Source organism: Hordeum vulgare, chromosome 1H (assembly GCF_904849725.1).
Source record: "Hordeum vulgare subsp. vulgare chromosome 1H, MorexV3_pseudomolecules_assembly, whole genome shotgun sequence".
Taxonomy (NCBI): Eukaryota; Viridiplantae; Streptophyta; class Magnoliopsida; order Poales; family Poaceae; genus Hordeum; species Hordeum vulgare.
The window spans coordinates 175,267,782-175,288,688 of record NC_058518.1 but is presented as its reverse complement, the minus strand read 5'-3'; the positions used below and the strand labels follow the sequence as shown (position 1 = coordinate 175,288,688).

Here is a 20,907-nt window from a genome sequence, read left to right as displayed (position 1 = left end):
CGTCGAAGCATGCCGAGCATGGACCAAAAATGAACCAATTAACATATATAATGGACCAATTTACTCTGAAAATGAACCGAAATCGAAGACTGGAAACGACCTGATGGATGAGAACCCGAACCATGCATTCCGATTTTTCCGTCGACGCGTTCTTGGACAAGGCTATTTCACATCCAAAATAATGGAGATGCTCTAAAAAGGGTTGGCCTGGAGCACGGGCACGAGCAGGCAAGCCGGTAGCTCGCGCCTGACTTGGGAAGATATTTTGATCGGAAGTCAAATAAATAACAATAAATCTGAAAAAGTTTCCACCGTTCCAAAATTCGAACCCTATCCTCTTGCTTGCTTCAGCTACCACTTGCCACTTTGTCCCTCCGCTTCTTCCCCCGAAGCCCGAATCCTCCCCGGCCCCCGGGGTCATAAACACGGACCTCAAACGAGTTCTCTTCTACCTCCGCGCTTCCTCGGATTTGATTTCGGTAGGCGATAAAGAACCCGAAATGCACTGGCTTGTTCCGATTACTTTTTTTTTTTCTTGCTGGATCGACCTTTCTTGCTCTAACCTGAATCTCCTGTCTTCTCCGATCCATGCAGCTCGTTGCGGATTTGCCTCCTGGCTGAGTACTAATTCCTCCCGGTTTACCAACAAATTTGGATATCCATGCTCCACGTTAGGCTCGCTCCTGGGCCTGCACCGCGTAATTTATCTAGGTAACAGTAATACCAATAGCTCCTAATACGGCTGGGACTAATTGTTTCTATGCACGTGGCCTCTGATGGGGATTACTGGTTTGGGATTTTGGTTCAGGAGATGGGATTCCAGCGCATGCCTACATAGCTGGTGTTCCGTTCCTTGTCCAAGCAGGCTCAATCTCTCGAGGACATATTCAATTAAATCTTCCTCGGCTGGTAGCGCCACAGGACTTTGTCTTGGACAATGTTGCCGCATCAAGCCTTTGTCCTGCAAATGCAAGCTAGGTTGGTCTTCTCAGCCGCCACCCGACTCGAGGCAACATTTTAGTGCATCTTCATCCGCATCAGAGGCGATTCTCACTGCACAGTCCGATATCCAGAAACTTTTTGTCGCCAATGAGAAAATTGGCGTTCTGCTGCTAAATCTTGGAGGCCCAGAGACCCTTGATGATGTCCAGCCTTTCTTGTTTAATCTTTTTGCTGATCCCGTAAGTAATTACCATCCTCGTATGCAATTATGAGCCTAAGTTTTTTCACTTGCTTTATTTCCTAGTCTTCATTTCACCCAAAAGATTATGTGGAGGAATTTATCATTTTCCTGGAAACGTACTACAGTTTACTTTGTACTTTCATCGAATTTAAAGGCCAAATCAACCTTGGAGCTTTGTGTCAAGTTCTACAATCATGTAGCTAAAAAATAAAGAGCTTCAGAAGTTCTGATGTGCTTCCTTACAAGTGCTTTTGAGGAAATCACACTGCAACTTGTTTTCTTCTACTCACTGGCTATCTCATGATACATTATCACAGGATATCATCCGTCTTCCTAGGGCGCTCCGCTTTCTGCAGAAGCCGCTAGCACAATTCATTTCTGTTGCAAGAGCGCCAAAGAGCAAGGAGGGTTATGCATCCATAGGTGGTGGTTCACCTCTTCGACAAATTACTGATGCGCAGGTGCATTGTAATCTTGTATTGTCTTAATTGCTAACTTCTCATGGATCCTGCACAGTGAATCTCTTAACACTATGGATATTACTGAAATTCACTCAACTACTGAACTGTGGAAAATATGAGATAAACGCTTGCGTCTTGCAGGGGCGTTTTACGTGTTAATATAGGCCACCGGCCAGGTAGTTACAAAGATCTACAAGATTAGTTGTTGGATTGCTATACAAGTCATATCTCCAACAACTAACTTAAACACAATCATATACCGTTTATATTTCACGGATATATGTTACACCTTTTAACACTCCCCCTCAATCACAACTATCCAAGTTGAGATTGTTTCTAAATGCTCCTAGCTGCCGAATGGTGAGTGGCTTAGTGAAGCCATCTGCAACTTGATCACCAGTTGGTACAAACCTGATGTTCAATAACTTGTCTGCCACTCGTTCACGAACAAAATGATAATCAATCTCAATGTGCTTTGTTCTAGCATGAAAAACAGGGTTAGCAGACATATAGGTAGCTCCAAGGTTATCACACCATAGCGAGGCTGCCTTTGGATGGCGTATACCTAGTTCGGTCAACAAGTTCTGAACCCAAATAATTTCAGCAGTTGCATTTGCTAAGGCTTTATACTCAGCCTCAGTGCTTGACCTGGAAACTGTGGGTTGCTTGCGAGCGCTCCAAGAAACAAGGTTACCTCCAAGAAACACAGCAAAGCCTCCAGTAGATCTCCTATCATCAGGACATCCAGCCAGTCTGCATCTGAGAATGCACTTACTAGCATAGAATCAGTTTTGCTAATCTTAAGTCCATGACTTTTTGTTCCCTGCAGATATCTCAGTATTCTTTTTACTGCAGTCCAATGCACACTAGTGGGAGCATGCAAAAACTGGCATACTTTATTAACTGAATATGAAATATCAGGCCTGGTAAGAGTCAAGTATTGTAATGCTCCTACAATACTTCTATACTTTGTCGAATCCTCTGCTCCTAATACTTCCCCATCATAAAGAGACAGTTTTTCAGAAGTAGACAGTGGTGTGGGAGAGGGTTTGTAGCCCATCAACCCTATGCGTTGAAGGATTTCTTGCACATACTTTTCTTGGGACAAAAGAATTCCATTATGTACTTGTTTGACCTCAATGCCAAGGAAGAAATGCAAAGCTCCAAGATCCTTGAGTGCAAATTCCTTGCCAAGATCCTTTAAGAGAGCCTCAACCGCTTGGGGAGAGGAGCTTGCAACTATGATGTCATCAACATAGATTAGCATAAAAATAGTAACGGCATGCTTATGGTAGAAGAAAAGTGAGGTATCTCCTCTGGATGGAGCAAAACCAAGGGATTGCAATTTGGAGGACAACCGTGAGTACCAAGCTCTAGGTGCTTGCTTGAGCCCATAGAGTGCCTTCTCAAGTTTACACACATGTCCAGGTGAGTTAGAACTCTCATACCCAGGAGGTTGTCTCATGAACACTTCATCTTCCAGAACACCATGCAAAAACGCATTCTTCACATCTAATTGTCTCATGCACCAATTTCGAGAGACTGCAACAGAAAGGATCAACCTAATAGTAGCAGCCTTAACTACAGGACTAAATGTGTCCTCATAGTCAATCCCATACCTCTGTTTAAACCCTTTGGCAACCAGGCGTGCTTTGTACCTATCAACACTGCCATCAGCTTTCCTCTTTACCTTGTACACCCATTTGCAATCGATGATGTTTCTGCCCCTAGCTGGAGGAACTAGGCGCCAAGTCTTGTTTTGCATAAGTGCATCATATTCCTCATCCATTGCCTCTTTCCACCTCGGTGAGGTAAGGGCTTCTGTCACGTTTTGTGGTTCACCTGTGGCACAAAAAGAACCCCAACGAATGCAACCATCGTGATATACCTTTGGTTTGATGACACCACCTTGTAACCTGGTGTGAGCACGCGCAGGTGGAGGTGGCGCAGGGCGCGAGAGCTGCAGTTGGAGACGATTTGATGACGCAGACCCGGATCCCGAGGAAAAATCCTGTGTAGAGGCGGCGGCGGCGGTGTCAGCAGCATCAGCAGCGGCATGCGCTGCATGGGGATCGTCGTAGGAGTCGGCGCCAGAATCGCCAGCGTGGGAGTTGGCGCCGGTCGGTACGACCGACAGCGACCGCGTCTGGGGGCCGAGGCTGGCGCAGCGTCACGTGCGGGGGACCCGCCTGTCCCCGCACCCAGCCCCGCGCCCGAGGAACCGTCAACCGTGCGCCCGCCTGGCGACGTGTTGGGCGCGCCACGTAGCGAGGCAGGCCCTGGCGCACCGGATCCCGAAGGAAAAGCGCCGACTGCTGGCCCGCCTGGCGCCGCAGATCCTGGAGAAAGCGCGCGCGTCTGCCGCTGGCCCGCCTGGCGCCGCAAGTCCCGAGGAGGATCTGCCGGCTGCGCCCGATCCCGAGGAGGAGTCCGCCGGATTTTCTGCACCGTGGGAGAGCATAAAATCACGGTCATTGGCAGCCGTTTCTGCACCGATTTCTGCACTGTTTTCCTGCACACTTTCAGCTGAGATATGATCAAGTGTAGTAGTATGAGGCATTGTCATGCTAGCATCAGTATCATTGCCACCGCGTGGGGAGGGAAGGGATGGTGGAAGGAGATGTGGGGGCAGCACAATAAGCTCTTTGCGAAGCTGGGCACCAACATTTGGATGTAATTGCGAGAAGGGAAATATTTGCTCATCAAACACCACATCTAGAGACACATAAACCCTGCCAGAGGCCACATCAAGACATTTGTAACCTTTATGCAGCGAGCTGTACCCTATAAAAACACATTGCTTAGACCGGAATTCAAGCTTGTGCTTATTGAAAGGACGTAAATTTGGCCAAACCGCACAACCAAAAATACGAAGGAAATTGTAGTTGGGTTTAATGTCAAAGAGACGTTCAAGAGGTGTTTGGTCATGGATGACTTTGCTTGGGACACGGTTAATAAGGTACACAGCAGTAGTAAAGGCTTCATCCCAAAATTTCAAGGGCATGAACGCATGAGCAAGGAGGGAAAGACCTACTTCGACAATGTGTCGGTGTTTGCGTTCAGCGGATCCGTTCTGTTGGTGAGCATGAGGGCAGGAGACATGGTGGATAATGCCTATGCGCTCAAAGAAGGTGTTGAGATGTTGATACTCTCCACCCCAGTCGGTTTGCATGGCTAGAATTTTGCGATCAAACAGGCGCTCAACAAGTTGTTGAAAGAGATGAAATTTCTCAAAGACGTCAGACTTGTTCTTGAGCAAGTAAATCCAGGTGAACTTACTAAAATCATCAATAAAACTCACATAGTACTTTTGTCTGCCAACAGAAATGGGTCCAGGACCCCACACATCCGAGAAAACAAGTTCTAGAGGAAAATGCGACGCACTACTAGACCGAGAGTATGGAAGCTGATGGCTCTTGGCCTTTTGACAGGAATCACAAACTAACAAGTGATCCTTTTTATTTGACACTGGGAGAGCAAAATTACTAAGAACTTTCTGGACCACCGGTAAAGCTGGATGTCCTAAGCGCTTGTGCCATCGCGAGGTGGAAGGTTTGACAGCGCCAAGAGCTTGTGGATGTGGGGCTTCGTGATGACCAGATACTGGGAACAAGCGACCCTTACTCTTGCTTTGAAGAATGGTTCTCCGAGTGTCCCGATCCTTAACAAAAACAATTTCAGGGTAAACTTCGAGAAAGGCATGGTTATCAAGCATGAGTTGCGAGGCGGAAAGAAGGCTTTTTTCGGCTTGTGGAGAGTGGAGGATGTTGTTAAGGCTGAGGGAACCATGCGGGGTAGATAAAACTGAATGACCAACATGGGCAATGCTCATACCTTGACCGTTGGCGGTGTGGATTTGCTCGTTGCCGGTGTAGCGATTGTGGACAGCCAAGTTCGCCAGTGACATGGTCAGTTGCACCAGTGTCAAGATACCAGTTGGTATCTATCCCATAGGAGTGGGCGGCGTTAGCGGATTTTTGCCCACGTCCACCGGCACCTCCTCCTCCTGCTGGATTGCGAACATTGTTGTTGTAGTTGCGATCAAAGCGCTTCGCACAGCGCCATGCCCCATGTCCACTCTCCTTGCAAATTTGACAGTTCTCAAACTTGCGATCACCGCGATCACCGCGGTCTCCTCCTTGGCGTGGTGTGTTGTTGTTGCTGTCAGGGAAGCGGCCTCCCGTGTTGTTGTTGTTGTAGCCACCACGAGAGCCGTTGTTGTTGTAGCCACCACGGCCACGGCCACCTCCCCGAGCAGCGAGATTGGCAGTGTAGACGCTGGTTTGGGAGGTGATCCGTGCTTCGGCTGCGAGGAGGAGGGAAAAGAGCTCACCGAGGCTGATGGGTTGGTCGGTGACGGTGCGGGTGGTGATGGCGGGGACGAACCCGTTGTACTCAGGCTCGTGCATCAGCCCCTGGAGAATATGCGAGACGACGTCATCTTCATCCAGAGGCTTCCCGGCTGCTGCCAGTTCGTCGGCGAGGCCCTTCATCTTGGTGAAGTAGGCGGCGGCAGAGGAGTCACCCTTGCGGGTACTCCCAATCAGAGATCGGAGCTGGATGATGCGCGCCCGTGACTACGAGGAGAAGCTTTGGAGAATCTCCTTCCACGCTGATGCAGCCGTCTCACAGTTGCTGACCTGGAGAAGGATGTCATGGGAGAGGGACGCAAGCAAGAACGTAAGCACCTGCTGGTCCTGCGTTACCCAAACAGCATGTTCAGGGTTTGGCGTGGCGGTAAGCTCCTTCTTCCCGGCGACATCTTTCTCCAAGATGAGCTCGGCGGGAGGAGCGTTGAGGGTACCATCAAGGTAGCCCATCATGCCGGCAGCCCGGACATGAGGGAGCACCTGCGCCCTCCAGACAAGGAAGTTCTCCCTGTTAAGTTTCTCGGCGATGGTGTGGCCAAGAGAGGCGATGGAGGGGAGGGCCATGGCGACGGCGACGGTGGAGGATGAAGACATAGATGTGATTGGAAGAGTTTAGGCTCTGTATACCATGTGGAAAATATGAGATAAACGCTTGCGTCTTGCAGGGGCGTTTTACGTGTTAATATAGGCCACCGGCCAGGTAGTTACAAAGATCTACAAGATTAGTTGTTGGATTGCTATACAAGTCATATCTCCAACAACTAACTTAAACACAATCATATACCGTTTATATTTCACGGATATATGTTACACCTTTTAACATGAACAACATAACTAAAAAATAGTTCTGTATCACAGATTAAACCTACTGTTTAGCAGAATTAAAGCTATCTATCCAAATCACAGTAAAATGTTGAAAAAAGATTGTATCCATAATCCTAGGAAGCACTTATCAGCAAGGAGCACAAGTGAAACAAAAACAAAAGAAACTGCTTGCTACTCATAATATAAGATCACTCGAAATCACCTACGCCTAGTCCATAAGTGAAACAATGTAGCAATCTGTTCAGCAGCTCATTGTCTAAGTAAGATGCAACATAATGCACAACCATGCATGTTGTGAATAATTATTGTAATATTTATTCTAATCATTTATAACGTTCACTTGTTCTGAAGAAAATAACTGTAGGAGAAACCCACACAGTATATGTAGGAACCCATATGTGCATCCGTGGGGACTTGAACTCAGGTGGTGGGGCTGTAAATCCACTCCCCCAAACAATTGAGTTAGGCTCATTTCGTTCTTATAATGTTCCCTCAAGCAGGGGCGGACCTATGATTTGAAACTACAACAATATTTGCTTGTAGTTTTTGAAAAATATGCTTAAATTCGTTCATTCTTTAAAGAACGTGCCCCCCACTCAAATAGTTTGCCCCCACTCAAAATACTCTCTAGGTCCGCCACTGCCCTCAAGCCAATGCCACACTACTAGATGGGTTAATGAGTCACTTGACAAGAATACTTCTATTTGATGTTGAGCAAGAAAATATGTTGTTTCCCTTAGGCGTTGACCTATTCATATCATCATGATGCTAAGTAAATTAGTTAAGGTCTCCTCACTTCTCCTATATTATTCATATCTTCCCATAAACTATATGCATCCTATATTATATTTCATTTTATGGTTTTACCATTTTATGGAAACCTTGTACAGGGAGAAGCACTTATGGAGGCATTATGTGGAAAGGATATCCCTGCTAAGGTATACGTCGGAATGCGGTATTGGCATCCCTTCACCGAGGAAGCTATAGAACAAGTAGGGGCTTTTCATATGTCCATTACCCTAGTTTAGTTCTGCTGTTTACTTTATTGATCAATTTTTGGGCATTTGTTTCTGTCTATTCAAATACATGGCCCGCCTCTCTCCATCAGTCTGGACTTTTGGAGCAACTGGTTGGTGTTCAATACTGTCAGTATCAGAAGTTACTGATACAAATGGTAGAAAATGTGTTGCCATGACAAGCAAACGAAAATCGCTCAATGCGCTACTAATGAGAGAAACGTCTAGATTATTACAACAAACTCCTCCTAAGCTAGTTGCTGCTCAATTATTTCAGTCTTTTCCCTAAGTAGCTCGAGCCGGACACGCCCAAGTGCCTTGGTGAAGATGTCCGCGAGCTGATTGTAGGTGCCGATGAAGTTGACGGCAATCTTTTCGTCCTCAATGCAGCCTTTGATGAAGTGATAGTGCACCTCAATGTGCTTGCTTTGGTCGTGGAAGACTGGGTTCTTGCAGAGCTGAATCTAAGATTTGTTGTCCATGAGCAGGCTGGCGATGAGAGGATCTGTCCCGAGGAGATCGCCAAGGAGCTACCCAAGCCATATGCACTGGCATGCCACTGTGGCAGCGATGTACTCTGACTCACAGGAGGACAGCGAGATGATCTTCTGCTTCTTACATTGCCAAGACACCAGGCAATAGCCGAAGAAAAGTGTGCCTGAGGTGCTCTTCCGGTTGTCGACGTCGCCAGCCATGTCAGCGTCGCTGTAGCCGGAGTCCCGCGTCGCTGCATTTCCTGCTGTAGCTGCAGCCGTAGTGGAGCGTGCCCGCTATGTACCTGTGCTTGACGGCACTCATGTGCTCTCTCGTGGGCGCCTCCATGAAGCGGCTCACCATGCCGACGGTAAAGCTGATGTCCGGGCGAGTGTGCACCAAGTAGCGGAGGCTGCCGACGATGCTCTGATAGAAGGTGATGTCGAATGTTGGATTTGAGCTCTTCGATGGCTTTAGGCGCGGTTCCATCGGCACGCGCAAAAACGGAAATCGCCTAATGCGCTATTTATTGGGAGCAATGGCTAGATTTTATTACAACAATAATTATGCAGGAACCATCGTGTTTGCAGCGGAGGCTACAGAGGAGGCCGTGCGGTTGAGATGCCGACAAGGAGCAGTGATGAGTAGCAACTAGCGGATGAGCATGCAACACCGATTGGAAGGAGCATGTTCAAAATGGATACAGCGAAACGATCCATGTTAACCTTTTTTTTTTAATCAGAGTAGAAACTAGCTCAGCAGGAACACAAGGAGAGCACAAGATGCAGCAAGCTGATGGGCGAGCAATAGCACTTAGCGGTAGCAATGGGAAGAGCAGAATGCTAGCAACAGCATTGTGCAAAGAGCGGCAGTGACAGCTCTCCAGGTAGAGCAGCCGCCGTCGGGACTCAGTCTGGAGTTCCTTTGATGTTCACAGAGAGGGATGAACTCCAGAGGTGGGGGTCAGACCAAAAATTGATCAGCCCTGAGAGATCAAGATTGACCGTGGAGACTGGGGAAAACAATCCGATTGGGAAGAAACGAGTTGTGGCACCGGAGCAGAAAACACTAAACCTGGGCTCACGATACCATGTTAGAGGGGCAACTTAGATTGTACTGCATGGCCAATGGGACAACTATAGTATAGTACAATAGACTTGGGGTACAAGGAAGAGAATCTAGACTACCACGTAAAGCGATCTAGACCTATACTAATACTCTTTAACACATTATTTACTTTTGGATTGTTATTGGCAATAGTATGGTAATCTAAGATGCAGTTTTAAATCTTCAAACTTGCAAAAGAATATTCAAAGTTCATGAAACTTTCAATATCAATGCTATTACAGATATGGTAAGTTACTTAGAGTACCATAACTTATATTTCGTCGCACAAGACATTAATTTGTCCTCTTTGCATTGTAGATAAAAAAGGATGGAATCACAAAACTTGTTGTACTACCTCTTTACCCCCAGTTCTCCATATCGACCAGTGGTTCAAGTCTCCGTCTTCTGGAGAGCATATTCAGGTAAGTATAGTAATTTGAAATGATGAATTGCCCATCGCTTTTCAAGATTATACGAGTGACACATTCAGCTGCAATGTTAGGGAGGATGAGTATCTGGTCAATATGCAACATACGGTTATTCCTTCTTGGTATCAGCGTGAAGGATATATTAAGGCCATGGCAACTTTGATCGAGAAGGAGTTGTTAAAATTTCCAAAACCGCAGAAGGTAAGAACCATGTTTCATGATCTTGGTGTCCTCTCTTGACTGAAAGTAGTAGAAGGCTGTTGACATCGGAGTATAATACTAGGTCATTCTTGTGGAAATAGCTAGAAGCGTCGTACCCGGTTAGGGCGACGGTTACGTGTTTATATAGGCAGGCGCAACCCTGAGATATGCATACAAGTAGTTTGAATACAAGGAGATAGAGATAGAGATATTCAGTTTAAACTAGAGATAGATTCTAACCGAATGTCTATCTAACTCGGTACAAGTATCCTATCTACATACGATATCTCAATCAGTTTAACATCCTCCCTTAATCACAACTTGGTCAAGTTGAGATTACGTTTGAACTCCTCAAAACCGCGAGTAGGCAAAGCTTTAGTAAAGCCATCTGCAACCTGATCTCTGGAGTGAATAAAACGAATGTCCAATTGTTTGCTTGCAATTCTTTCCCTGACAAAATGGAAGTCAATTTCTATATGCTTTGTCCTAGCATGAAATACTGGATTAGCTGCAAGATAAGTGGCTCCAAGATTGTCACACCACAAGCATGGGGCTTGAGTCAGTTTAACTCCAAGCTCTCTAAGTAAGGACTGAACCCAAATAATTTTTGCTGTAGCATTTGCCAAAGCTTTGTACTCTGCCTCTATGCTAGATCTGGATACTGTTGCTTGTTTCTTTGCACACCAAGAAATAAGGTTAGGTCCAAAGAATACAGCAAAACCACCAGTTGATCGTCTGTCATCCACACAACCTGTCCAATCTGAATCAGAAAATGCACTGACTAGGGTAGATGAAGATTTGCTGAATGTAAGACCAGTGTCCAAGGTATTTTTCACATATCTAACTATACGCTTGGCAGCTGTCCAATGAATATCAGTGGGAGCATGAAGGAACTGAAAGACTTTATTAACAGCAAAGGAAATATCTGGTATTGTAAGAGTCAAGTACTGAAGTGCACCTACCAGGCTTCTGTAGTTAGTGCTATCCTCTTGATTCAAAAGAATTCCTTCAGTAAGAGCTAGTTTTTCAGAGCTAGATAAAGGTGTTGGTGATGGTTTGCATCCCTGTAAACCAGCTCTTTTTACTAGATCAACAACATACTTTTCTTGAGATAGATGAAGGTCATTTCCATTTTTCTTGACTTCAATTCCCAGAAAATAATGCAAGTCTCCTAGATCTTTCAAAGCAAATTCAGCTTTTAAATCTTTCAGAAGGCCTGCAACTGCCTCATTTGAAGAGCTAGTAACAATGATGTCATCAACATAGATAAGCACAAATATATATGTGTTTGACCGCTTATAAATGAACAATGATGTATCAGACTTAGATGGAGCAAATCCAAGAGTTTGTAATTTGTGACTGAGGCGTGAGTACCAAGCCCTAGGAGCTTGTTTCAATCCATAGAGAGCTTTATCAAGTTTGCACACATGATAAGGTGAAGTTTTGTCTTCAAACCCAGGAGGTTGTCTCATATACACATTCTCTTCCAGAACACCATGAAGAAACGCGTTCTGCACATCTAGTTGCTTAAGACACCATCCCTTGGAAACAACAATGGATAAAACAAGGCGAATGGTTGCTGCTTTTACAACAGGGCTAAAGGTATCTTCATAATCTATACCATATCTTTGTTTGAAACCCTTTGCAACAAGCCTAGCTTTGTAACGATCTATAGTTCCATCAGACTTTCTTTTGATCCTGAAAACCCACTTGCAATCAATTAAATTTTTACCTTGCTGTGGGGGAACAAGATGCCATGTTTTATTTCTCTGAAGAGCCATGTACTCCTCCTCCATTGCTTGTTTCCATCGAGTGTCATCAAAAGCCTCTTGAAGGGTACGAGGTTCACCTGTGGAGCATGCCAAGCCAAACTTTGTAATGTGTTTATAGTTGACAGCCTTAATTACCCCTTTTTGGAGACGTGTCCGTGGCGGTGAGAAAAAATCAGCATCGTTTTGTGCTGATGGAGATGCCGGCACAGAGGATCCTGGAGCTGGTCCTCTCTGGACAGTATCCTCCTCGAGGCGCGCGCCGGCACCAGGAGGAGAAGCGGCTGCTGGGGCAGTTGCCGCGCGCGCTAGGGCAGTTGCGTCGCGCCTCACGTAGACGTGGCTTGGAGCAGTTGGCCAGCGAGCAGGGGGAGTTTGCATGGGCGCCGCAGAAGATCCGCCCGCACCAGCCCCAGGCGAAGGCTGCATGGGCATAGGAGATCCAGCCGCGCCGGACCCAGTCGGCTGGGGGGGAACCGCGGGCGACGTGGCGCCAACAGGAGAGCAGGCGGGGCCATCGAGGGGGATCCGGACAACCTGCGGCTGCACAGATCCCGGAGAGGATGCGCCAGGCTGCTGTTGCTGCTGCGGTTTCGATCCCGAGGAGGATTTGCTCCCTGGCGGGAGGCACATGCGATAATGCACTGGATTTTCATCCGTTTGCACTGGTGCGGCCGTATTTGCATCTGAATTTTTTTCTGCAGCATCACAAATCTCAAAGAAACTTGTAAGAGGGTTAGTCAACAGTGAATCAACACAATTATTTTCCCCTTGGAAGAAGAAGGATTTCTTGGCGAAGTAGTGCACCGGCGTTGGGGTTAAGATCAACAAAAGGAAATTTTGTTTCATCAAACACTACATCTCGAGAAATATAAACTCTACCAGTGGAGACATCAAGGCATTTTACACCTTTGTGTTGGGCACTGTACCCAATGAAGACACACTGTGTGGAACGGAACATGAGTTTGCGATTATTGTATGGTCTAAGGTTTGGCCAACAAGCACAACCAAAAACACGAAGGGAATTGTAGGCTGGTTTGACATGAAGGAGTTTTTCCGTGGGAGTTTCATAGTTGATAACTCTACTAGGCATAATGTTGATGAGGTGCACGGCAGTAAGAAAAGCTTCATCCCAATATTTTAGGGGCATGGATGCACGTGCAAGTAGGGCAAGCCCTACCTCAACAATGTGTCTATGCTTGCGTTCAGCAGACCCATTTTGTTGATGAGCATGTGGGCAAGAGACATGGTGGGATATACCTAGTTTTTGGAAGAAGGAATTTAATTTTTCATATTCCCCTCCCCAATCTGATTGAACAACAAGAATCTTGCTATCAAATTTGCGTTCAACGAGTGCTTGAAAGTTTTGAAAGACTTGGAATACATCGGATCGTTTCTTGAGAAGATAGATCCATGAGTATTTGCTATAATCATCAATAAAACTAACATAATAAGTGTATCGACCAACAGAGGAGGGTGCAGGACCCCAAACATCGGAAAAGATAAGCTGCAATGGTTTTGTGGACACACTTGTAGAAATAGGATAGGGTAATTGATGGCTCTTGGCCTTTTGACAGGAATCACAGATTGTTTCAGAATTATGCTCTTCGACATATGAGAGCTTATTTTTCCTAAGCACACGTTGAACTAATGGGAAAGATGCATGCCCTAAGCGATCATGCCACCTTGTTGAGGACACCTTCACGACACCACACACACGCCTACGAAGCCTTCTAAGCTCGGGAATCAACGGGTAGAGTCCTCGCACGCATCTACCTCTGTATAGGATTTTCTTCGTGGCCTGATCCTTGATCAAAAAGAAAAAAGGGTGAAACTCGAGGAAGACATGATTGTCAAGTGCAATGCGATGAACAGAGAGAAGGCTCATTGAGGCTTTGGGTACGTGCAAGATTTTTCTGAGATGGAGTTTTCGATGGGGGGTTTTAATAATTGAGTGACCAATGTGACTAATTCTCATACCTTCTCCGTTTGCAGCATGGATTTGATCTTGGCCACGATACTTCTCCCGCATGGTTACTTTCTCCAGCTCGCCAGTGATGTGGTTAGTCGCACCACTGTCCACGTACCAGTTTGTATCGACCCCATACGAGGCCTCAGCTCCGCCGGCGACCTTGTCGTCCTGAGATGAATTGCCGTCATCTTCAAAGCGGTACCAACAGTCCTTGGCCGAGTGCCCCGGTTTGCCACAGATCTGGCATCGGATGGCATCTGGTCGTGACCTATTGTTGGAGTTACGACGGCCCCTTGTGTTGGTGTAGGAGGGCCTGTCGTTGCTGTTGTTGTTGCTGCGGGAGTTTGCGCCGTCGCGGTTGCTGTCGTTGGTGCTTTTCCCTTTGCGTGGTGATCCACGGTAGCGAGAGTTTCCACCGCCTCGACCACGTGAAGCAGCATTGGCAGAGGATTTGAATCCACTGCCAGAGCCCGTGCCCTGGTAGAGCGCGACACGCTGGTCGAAGTTGCTCATCTGGGCGTAGAGCTCTTCGAAGGAGACCGACGTGGTGCGTGCGTCGAGGGCGGAGACGAGCGGCTGGTACTCCATGTCGAGTCCAGCGAGGATGTACGAGATCAACTCGTCATCGGGAAGAGGTTTCCCCGCCGCGGCAAGTTCGTCGGCGAGTGATCGCATATGCGCAAAGTAGGCGGCCACCGTTTGCGTCCCCTTCTGGGCATTGGCCAGAGAGATGCGGATGTTGTTCACCTTGGACAGCGACTGGGAGGAGAACATACTAGCCAGTGCTGTCCAAAGTTCATGCGCATGGGAGATCGATGTGACCTGCACCAGAACCTCTTTAGACAGATTGTTCAGCAGGTAGCCTAGTACCTGTTGATCCTTTTGAAACCAGATGGAGTGGAGAGGGTTGACGATGAAGATTTCCTTCCCGTCCTTGTCCTTGGTGATGACCTCCCTGGCTGGCTCCGGTGTGGCTCCATCCACATATCCGAAGTAGCCGGCACCTCTGAGCTGCGGCACGATCTGGGCTCGCCATAGGATGTAGTTTGCTCGGGTAAGCCGCTCGGTGACTTGGCTAGAGAGACCAGAGTTGGCGGCGGCGGAGGTGGCCATGATATTGACTAAACTCTAGATGTGATGGAAGAGATTGGCTCTGATTACCATGTGGAAATAGCTAGAAGCGTCGTACCCGGTTAGGGCGACGGTTACGTGTTTATATAGGCAGGCGCAACCCTGAGATATGCATACAAGTAGTTTGAATACAAGGAGATAGAGATAGAGATATTCAGTTTAAACTAGAGATAGATTCTAACCGAATGTCTATCTAACTCGGTACAAGTATCCTATCTACATACGATATCTCAATCAGTTTAACAATTCTTTCAGGCAATCCATGTGTGCCGAATTGCCAATGCTTAATATTTTTAAACCGGGATACATTAAGACAGAAACGCTGTCATCTAGGTTACTAATAACATAATAAAATTTAGCCACTCATCCTGAAACAGGCCCTGGTTGGAACTGCTTAAGGGGGTAGAATATTTAACTTTGTAAGGGAGCCGTAGGAATCACTCTTCCGGAAGTATCTTTTCTGGAGAATGCATCCTCAGTAATTTTTTTTGAATAACCTCACTCGTGCGCACTCGGGATCAACCTCCTAGTCGGTCACCCATCCTCAAATTGCGCCAAGCCAAGCACGCTTACTTTGAGGTTCCTTGTGGCTGGGCTACTGAAAAAATTTGTTGACGCGTAGTCTATCATTCGTATTAAGCCAAAATGTCACATAGATTTGTAACACTCCATGATGGTGTCCTGGAATATGGGGTGCTAACCACATCGGCCACCAGCCATATGGGCTAGGTCGAGGACCCCCCATGAAGATAAACCAAGTGGGCCTCGTTCGTCCGGCCCAAGAGAACCAGGATGGAAGGTTCCAAAGACTTCGCATGCACCCCTTAGATTTGGAGGTAGTCTTCTCCATGATTGCCCTTGGATGCAACAAACCTATGTAAACCCTAGGCACCCCTGGTATCTATATAAACCGAGGGGTGAGAGCCGTAGACAATAACTCATACGCACACGTTCTCGCAGTAGTTCACCTGTACTCCGTACCACCTCGAAATCAATACAATCAAAGAAGGACGTAGGGTACTACCTCTTCAAGAGGGCCCGAACCTGGGTAAACTCCTATGTCGTTTGTTACCATCGTGTCAAGACTACCAGCTCGAGACCCCCTAGCCGAGATCTGTTGGATTTGACTCCATCACTCCGGCCATAGCCGCCGGTTCTTGGTCGTTACGTCTGGCGGGATCTGGATTGGCCCCGTAGACCAACACTAGTCTTTTCTGCGCACTTTGTCCTCACTAGTGTGCACGCGCGGGATCAACTTCTCAATCGGTCACCCATCCTCAAATTGCTCCAAGCCAAGCACGCTTAACGTTGAGGTTCCCTGCGGATGGGTTTTCAAAAACAAAGTCTTCCTTCATATACACCCCCATTCAAAGGAACCAATGTCGTCGTTAGCCTAGCAGGACCGTCCCCTCTTAGCACACGTCTATGCGCGCCAGTACCAGCATCCATTTGTGCCCATGTCGTGTGCCACTACGGGCCACGCGCGCCATGTACATGTCTGGACGACTGACCCGCACAAGCCCATGTAACCACGAGGGCTGGCTCTAATACCATTTGTAACACCCCAGCCATACCACCGGTTCCCGGCCGTTATGCGCGGCGCGATCTAGACTGTCCCCACAGACCAACGCTAGTCTTTCGTGCACACTTTGTTCTCACTCGTGCGCACCTGGGATCAACTTTGCTTCAAGCCAAGCACGCTTAACTTTGGGTCCTTTCGGATGGGCTCCTGAAAAAGAAGGAATCCCTTGTTGATATGAGTAGTCTATCATTCCTAATAAGCCAGGATGTCACAGAAGAGGACAGTGGGCCAAACGGAAGTTTGAGCCCCTCCAACGCATTGATGTCCCAAGCTTGGTGTAGACTGTTTGGCGGCATGAGCCCCAACCGCCACCAAACTTGACGTGCAGAAGGGCACAGGAGGAAGAAGTGTAGCACATCGTCTGAAGGAACAACACATATTGGGCAGGATCTATTGGGCCCAATACCTTTGCGAGGTAGATTTGCTATTTTATTGAGCCTAACTTTGAACAGTAGCCATGCAAATACCTTCACCTTGTTGGGAGCTTTGGAAACCCAGATTAGTGCTGCGTTGGGGTCGACGCTATCTTCTGCAATGATCCGTGCATACACATTCTTGGAGAAGGGCAGGCTGTGAGCGATGAACCTTTGGTCTGGCTGATGCTCAAGCCGAAAGTCCTGCAACAAAGAAAGCACCCCATCCAGTTCTACAGCAGTTACCCTAGTATGATAAGCTTCAAGTGAAAATATCTAATAATTGATGAAGATATATCTTAGATTATTCCTATTTTGCATCCATTTATTTTCTTAACTTCAGACAGATCCGTATAATTGATGAAGATATATCTTAGATTATTCCTATTTTGCATCCATTTATTTTCTTAGCCTTTTCAGTTTCTTTGTTCCGATGAATGAAGTATTATACCTGATGGGATATGAGATTTGCAGGTTATGATATTTTTCAGTGCTCATGGAGTTCCTCTGGCATACGTTGAAGAAGCTGGTGATCCGTATAAAGCAGAGATGGAAGAGTGCGTGGATCTTATCATGGAGGAGCTCGAAAAAAGAGGAATGGAAAATCCATGTACACTTGCTTATCAGGTCAATACATCACACGCTGATACCCTGTGTATTTTACGTAAGCAACTACAGTACTCCTTGGCTTTTGCAATCACCATCCAAATGCGGAGCCTATGTAGTGTATATCACTAGTATAACATCCATTTAGTGGTTGCTCCAGTCCAATTACAGCAGCAGATACATGATGGTTAGACTTATTTAAAGTGTTATCTGGCCCTCTAAACTAACATATTGGCATAAATTTCCAGAGCCGAGTGGGACCAGTGGAATGGCTGAAACCCTACACTGACGAGACAATTATTGCTCTTGGGCAGAGAGGGGTAAAGAGCCTTCTAGCAGTTCCCATAAGGTATACTTCTCTTAACTTGCTTTCTGCTGTCGTAATTAAAGTGATACTCTATATGCGTTATGCCCGTTATAAACTAGACTATTTGTTTGATAAGCATGATTGTTTATTCTGGTCTTCTCTCTTCAGTTTTGTCAGCGAACACATTGAGACATTGGAAGAAATCGACGTGGAGTACAAGGAGCTGGCTTTACAATCTGGTATAAAGCACTGGGGACGAGTTCCTGCTTTAGGTTGTGAGCCCACATTCATTTCAGATCTTGCGGATGCTGTTATTGAAAGCCTGCCTTATGTTGGCGCAATGGCAGTTTCCAACCTTGAGGCTCGGCAGGTAACAAGTATCACAGGACATGCAAAATGCATTTTATTTGTGTTTTATAGTTTAATCAATCATGTCACTTTCCAATATTCTAATATGCATGTGTTTTTTTCAACCTCGAGGTAAAACTTAAAACACAGGCTTGGTGATTCAGTGAGCTTATATGACTCAGAATATACTGGTGCAAATTGGAGCTGATTTTGTTTAACTAGTACTCCCTCCGTCCTACGTATAATATAAGATGTTACTACAACTAATATATGAGTACATTGGTTGTAAATAATAAAACATAAGAATATATGAGTAGCATTAAAACTTAAGAACAAATATTGAATTAAGGTCAGCAGAAAATAAGTAATGTTAAAATTGTTTAAACGCAAGTGACATGCAAAAACACGTCCTAGATGGAACACCCCTCATATGAAAATCTGACTGGTCAAAGCGCTGATCACTTGGACTTCCGTGGTCAGCGTAGTAGTGATTCATTGAACGATTTCCTAAATAATTGAACTTCCTGTAATGCTTAAATCTTTGAAGTAATAATAAAGCGCCCCTTTTTGAAAATAATAATTGAACTTCCAGTAGTTTGTAAATCTGAAGGAATTGGCGTTGAGTAGTGCAATTTTCAATTTAATCAAGAAGCAAACTTACACTCTTTCACAGTAGAATTTCCAGTGAAATATGGTGAATTATCTTTGCAGTCACTGGTGCCACTTGGAAGCGTGGAGGAGCTGCTAGCAGCGTACGACTCGAAGCGCGACATGCTGCCTCCTCCGGTGATTGTGTGGGAGTGGGGCTGGACGAAGAGTGCCGAGACATGGAATGGACGTGCTGCTATGCTGGCCGTGTTGGCTCTCCTGGTGCTGGAGGTAACAACCGGACAGGGGCTCTTGCACCAGTGGGGTATCTTGCCACCTCTCCCTTGATAAGCGGGGATGGATGGATGGATTTCAGGTCTCCCCTTGAGGGGATCTGATGGTAATTTTGGTTCATTTGGGAATGTCCTGATGCTATATATGATGATGGATCGATTTGCCTTACGCCAAGAAAGGAAAGTATGGACTGAATTTACCGGTGTAAATATGCTAGACTCAAGAGAGCTTTACAATAGGTAAACGTTTCTGGCCGGTGCGCCGGCCGAACCGTTCGGCCGGCCACGCAAATCGCTGATTAGGCATACAATTTTTTTCGTCTAAATTTGTTGCAACTAACGCTCATATTTGCTACAAGCGTTTTTTATTTGCTACATTTGTTCAGTAAAAAAGCTGCATATACGTTTGGTTGCAACTCCAGTTCGTCGGATTTTTCGTTACAATCGGTGTTTAATTACTTTGCTACAACCGTGTTAATTTTTGCTACAACCAACATCATTATTTGCTGCAATCGTTCAGTAAAAAAGTTGCATCCACGTTCGTGAGAGTTGCAACCAGAGTTTATCGGATTACTTTGTTATAACCTTTTTTTTGTTTTGTTATCACGCATCATCAACGTCGTTTTTTTTCTACGATCACGTTGATATTTTTCTGCTATAATCATATTTTCGTTGCAACCATATGAAAATTTATTGCATTGAAAAATATTTATTGCATGGATAGATCTAACAATACGAACGTGCGACAGCTGACGACCGAAACTTTCGGCCCGCGCAGAGCACAGTCGAATCGTTGGCTACAAGATCATGCGCAAGGCCTGGAGCCTCACCCTGCCAAACGTATTTATTTTCTTGAAAAGTGAGCGCCCCTGGTTTGTGCATGAGTGATGCACGCCCTTTAATAAACTCAAATGATTAAAGGAAAAATCTAATCTGTAATGTGCACACCGCTGCGTTTAGATGCGGCGGCTCTCCATCCACGTCTGATTTGTTTTTTCTTTTATTTTTTGAAGCCAAAGGTGATTTTTTAACATGTGATTAGGTGGTGTAATTTTTTCTATTTCACGGTACACACTGTGCTATAGCCAAAGGAAACACTTCCTCTCAGTAGGCTGATAGAAAGCATTTCTCAGACGCGCCGAACACCGTTGATTCCTATTTAATCCCACGGTCAATATTTCTGCTAATTTAATCTATCGTAATTAGCTCCTCGTAAATCTTGCTAGCTTACCTACCACGCGAGTAAATCCCGCCAACCGACGAGCCTATTCCCACGTCTCATCTCAAGGGTGCTCATCTCTAGGCTTGCCGAGCTCGGCTAACCTATCGCCGGTGCCTAGCCTTACCTCTGTCTCCTCTACAGGCGCAGCTACATCGTCTAGCACCCATCTGCTTCGTTGCCCCGGCGGTGCTCAGCTGCTCCACATTACGGCTGCAACGTCCCGCCCTCATCTTCGTCGCCCATGTTAGAGATCAACTAATCTCCATCGCCGGCCTGGTTCCTCACGAGAAACTTGCCACACCACCATCACTCCCACCATGCTCTTAAGCCGCTTCGGCTCAGCAAAGAATCCATCGCAGCGTACAAGGAAGCCGAGGGGAAGGTAGCACAATCATCTCGCTGGCGTGTTGGCCTCTTCTCCAACGCTGCTACGTCCATGGTGCTCCTAATCGACACTCTCCGCCCATCCGGCTCCTACTAGACTAGATGCGCTCCTCCTTGGAGATGCCCTTGTACACGTGAGTTGACATCATCTTTGATACTTCCTACCATCAACGCACCCGGGTCGTGCACCTGAGTGGGAATCTTGTGCTTCATTTGTTAAAGATCCT

General features: G+C 46.3%; 1 protein-coding gene across 3 annotated transcripts; it reads left to right on the top strand.

The window, feature by feature from the left end:
• Positions 1 to 294: 294 nt before the first annotated feature.
• Positions 295 to 19,449, top strand: LOC123428101 (ferrochelatase-2, chloroplastic). Of its 3 annotated transcripts, none has more exons than XM_045112277.1 (11): positions 295 to 479; positions 595 to 711; positions 809 to 1,181; positions 1,501 to 1,644; positions 7,730 to 7,777; positions 9,755 to 9,858; positions 9,939 to 10,065; positions 17,407 to 17,559; positions 17,787 to 17,887; positions 18,014 to 18,215; positions 18,905 to 19,449. In XM_045112277.1, exons 2-11 carry the CDS (start codon positions 662 to 664, stop codon positions 19,127 to 19,129), a joined length of 1,527 nt encoding a protein of 508 aa, XP_044968212.1. In that variant the 5' UTR covers positions 295 to 479; positions 595 to 661; the 3' UTR covers positions 19,130 to 19,449. The 3 variants fall into 3 exon arrangements, with proteins under 3 accessions (XP_044968212.1, XP_044968205.1, XP_044968219.1); XM_045112270.1 differs by having other exon boundaries at positions 7,730 to 7,831; XM_045112284.1 differs by lacking the exons at positions 9,755 to 9,858; positions 9,939 to 10,065 and having other exon boundaries at positions 7,730 to 7,831.
• Positions 19,450 to 20,907: the final 1,458 nt, after the last annotated feature.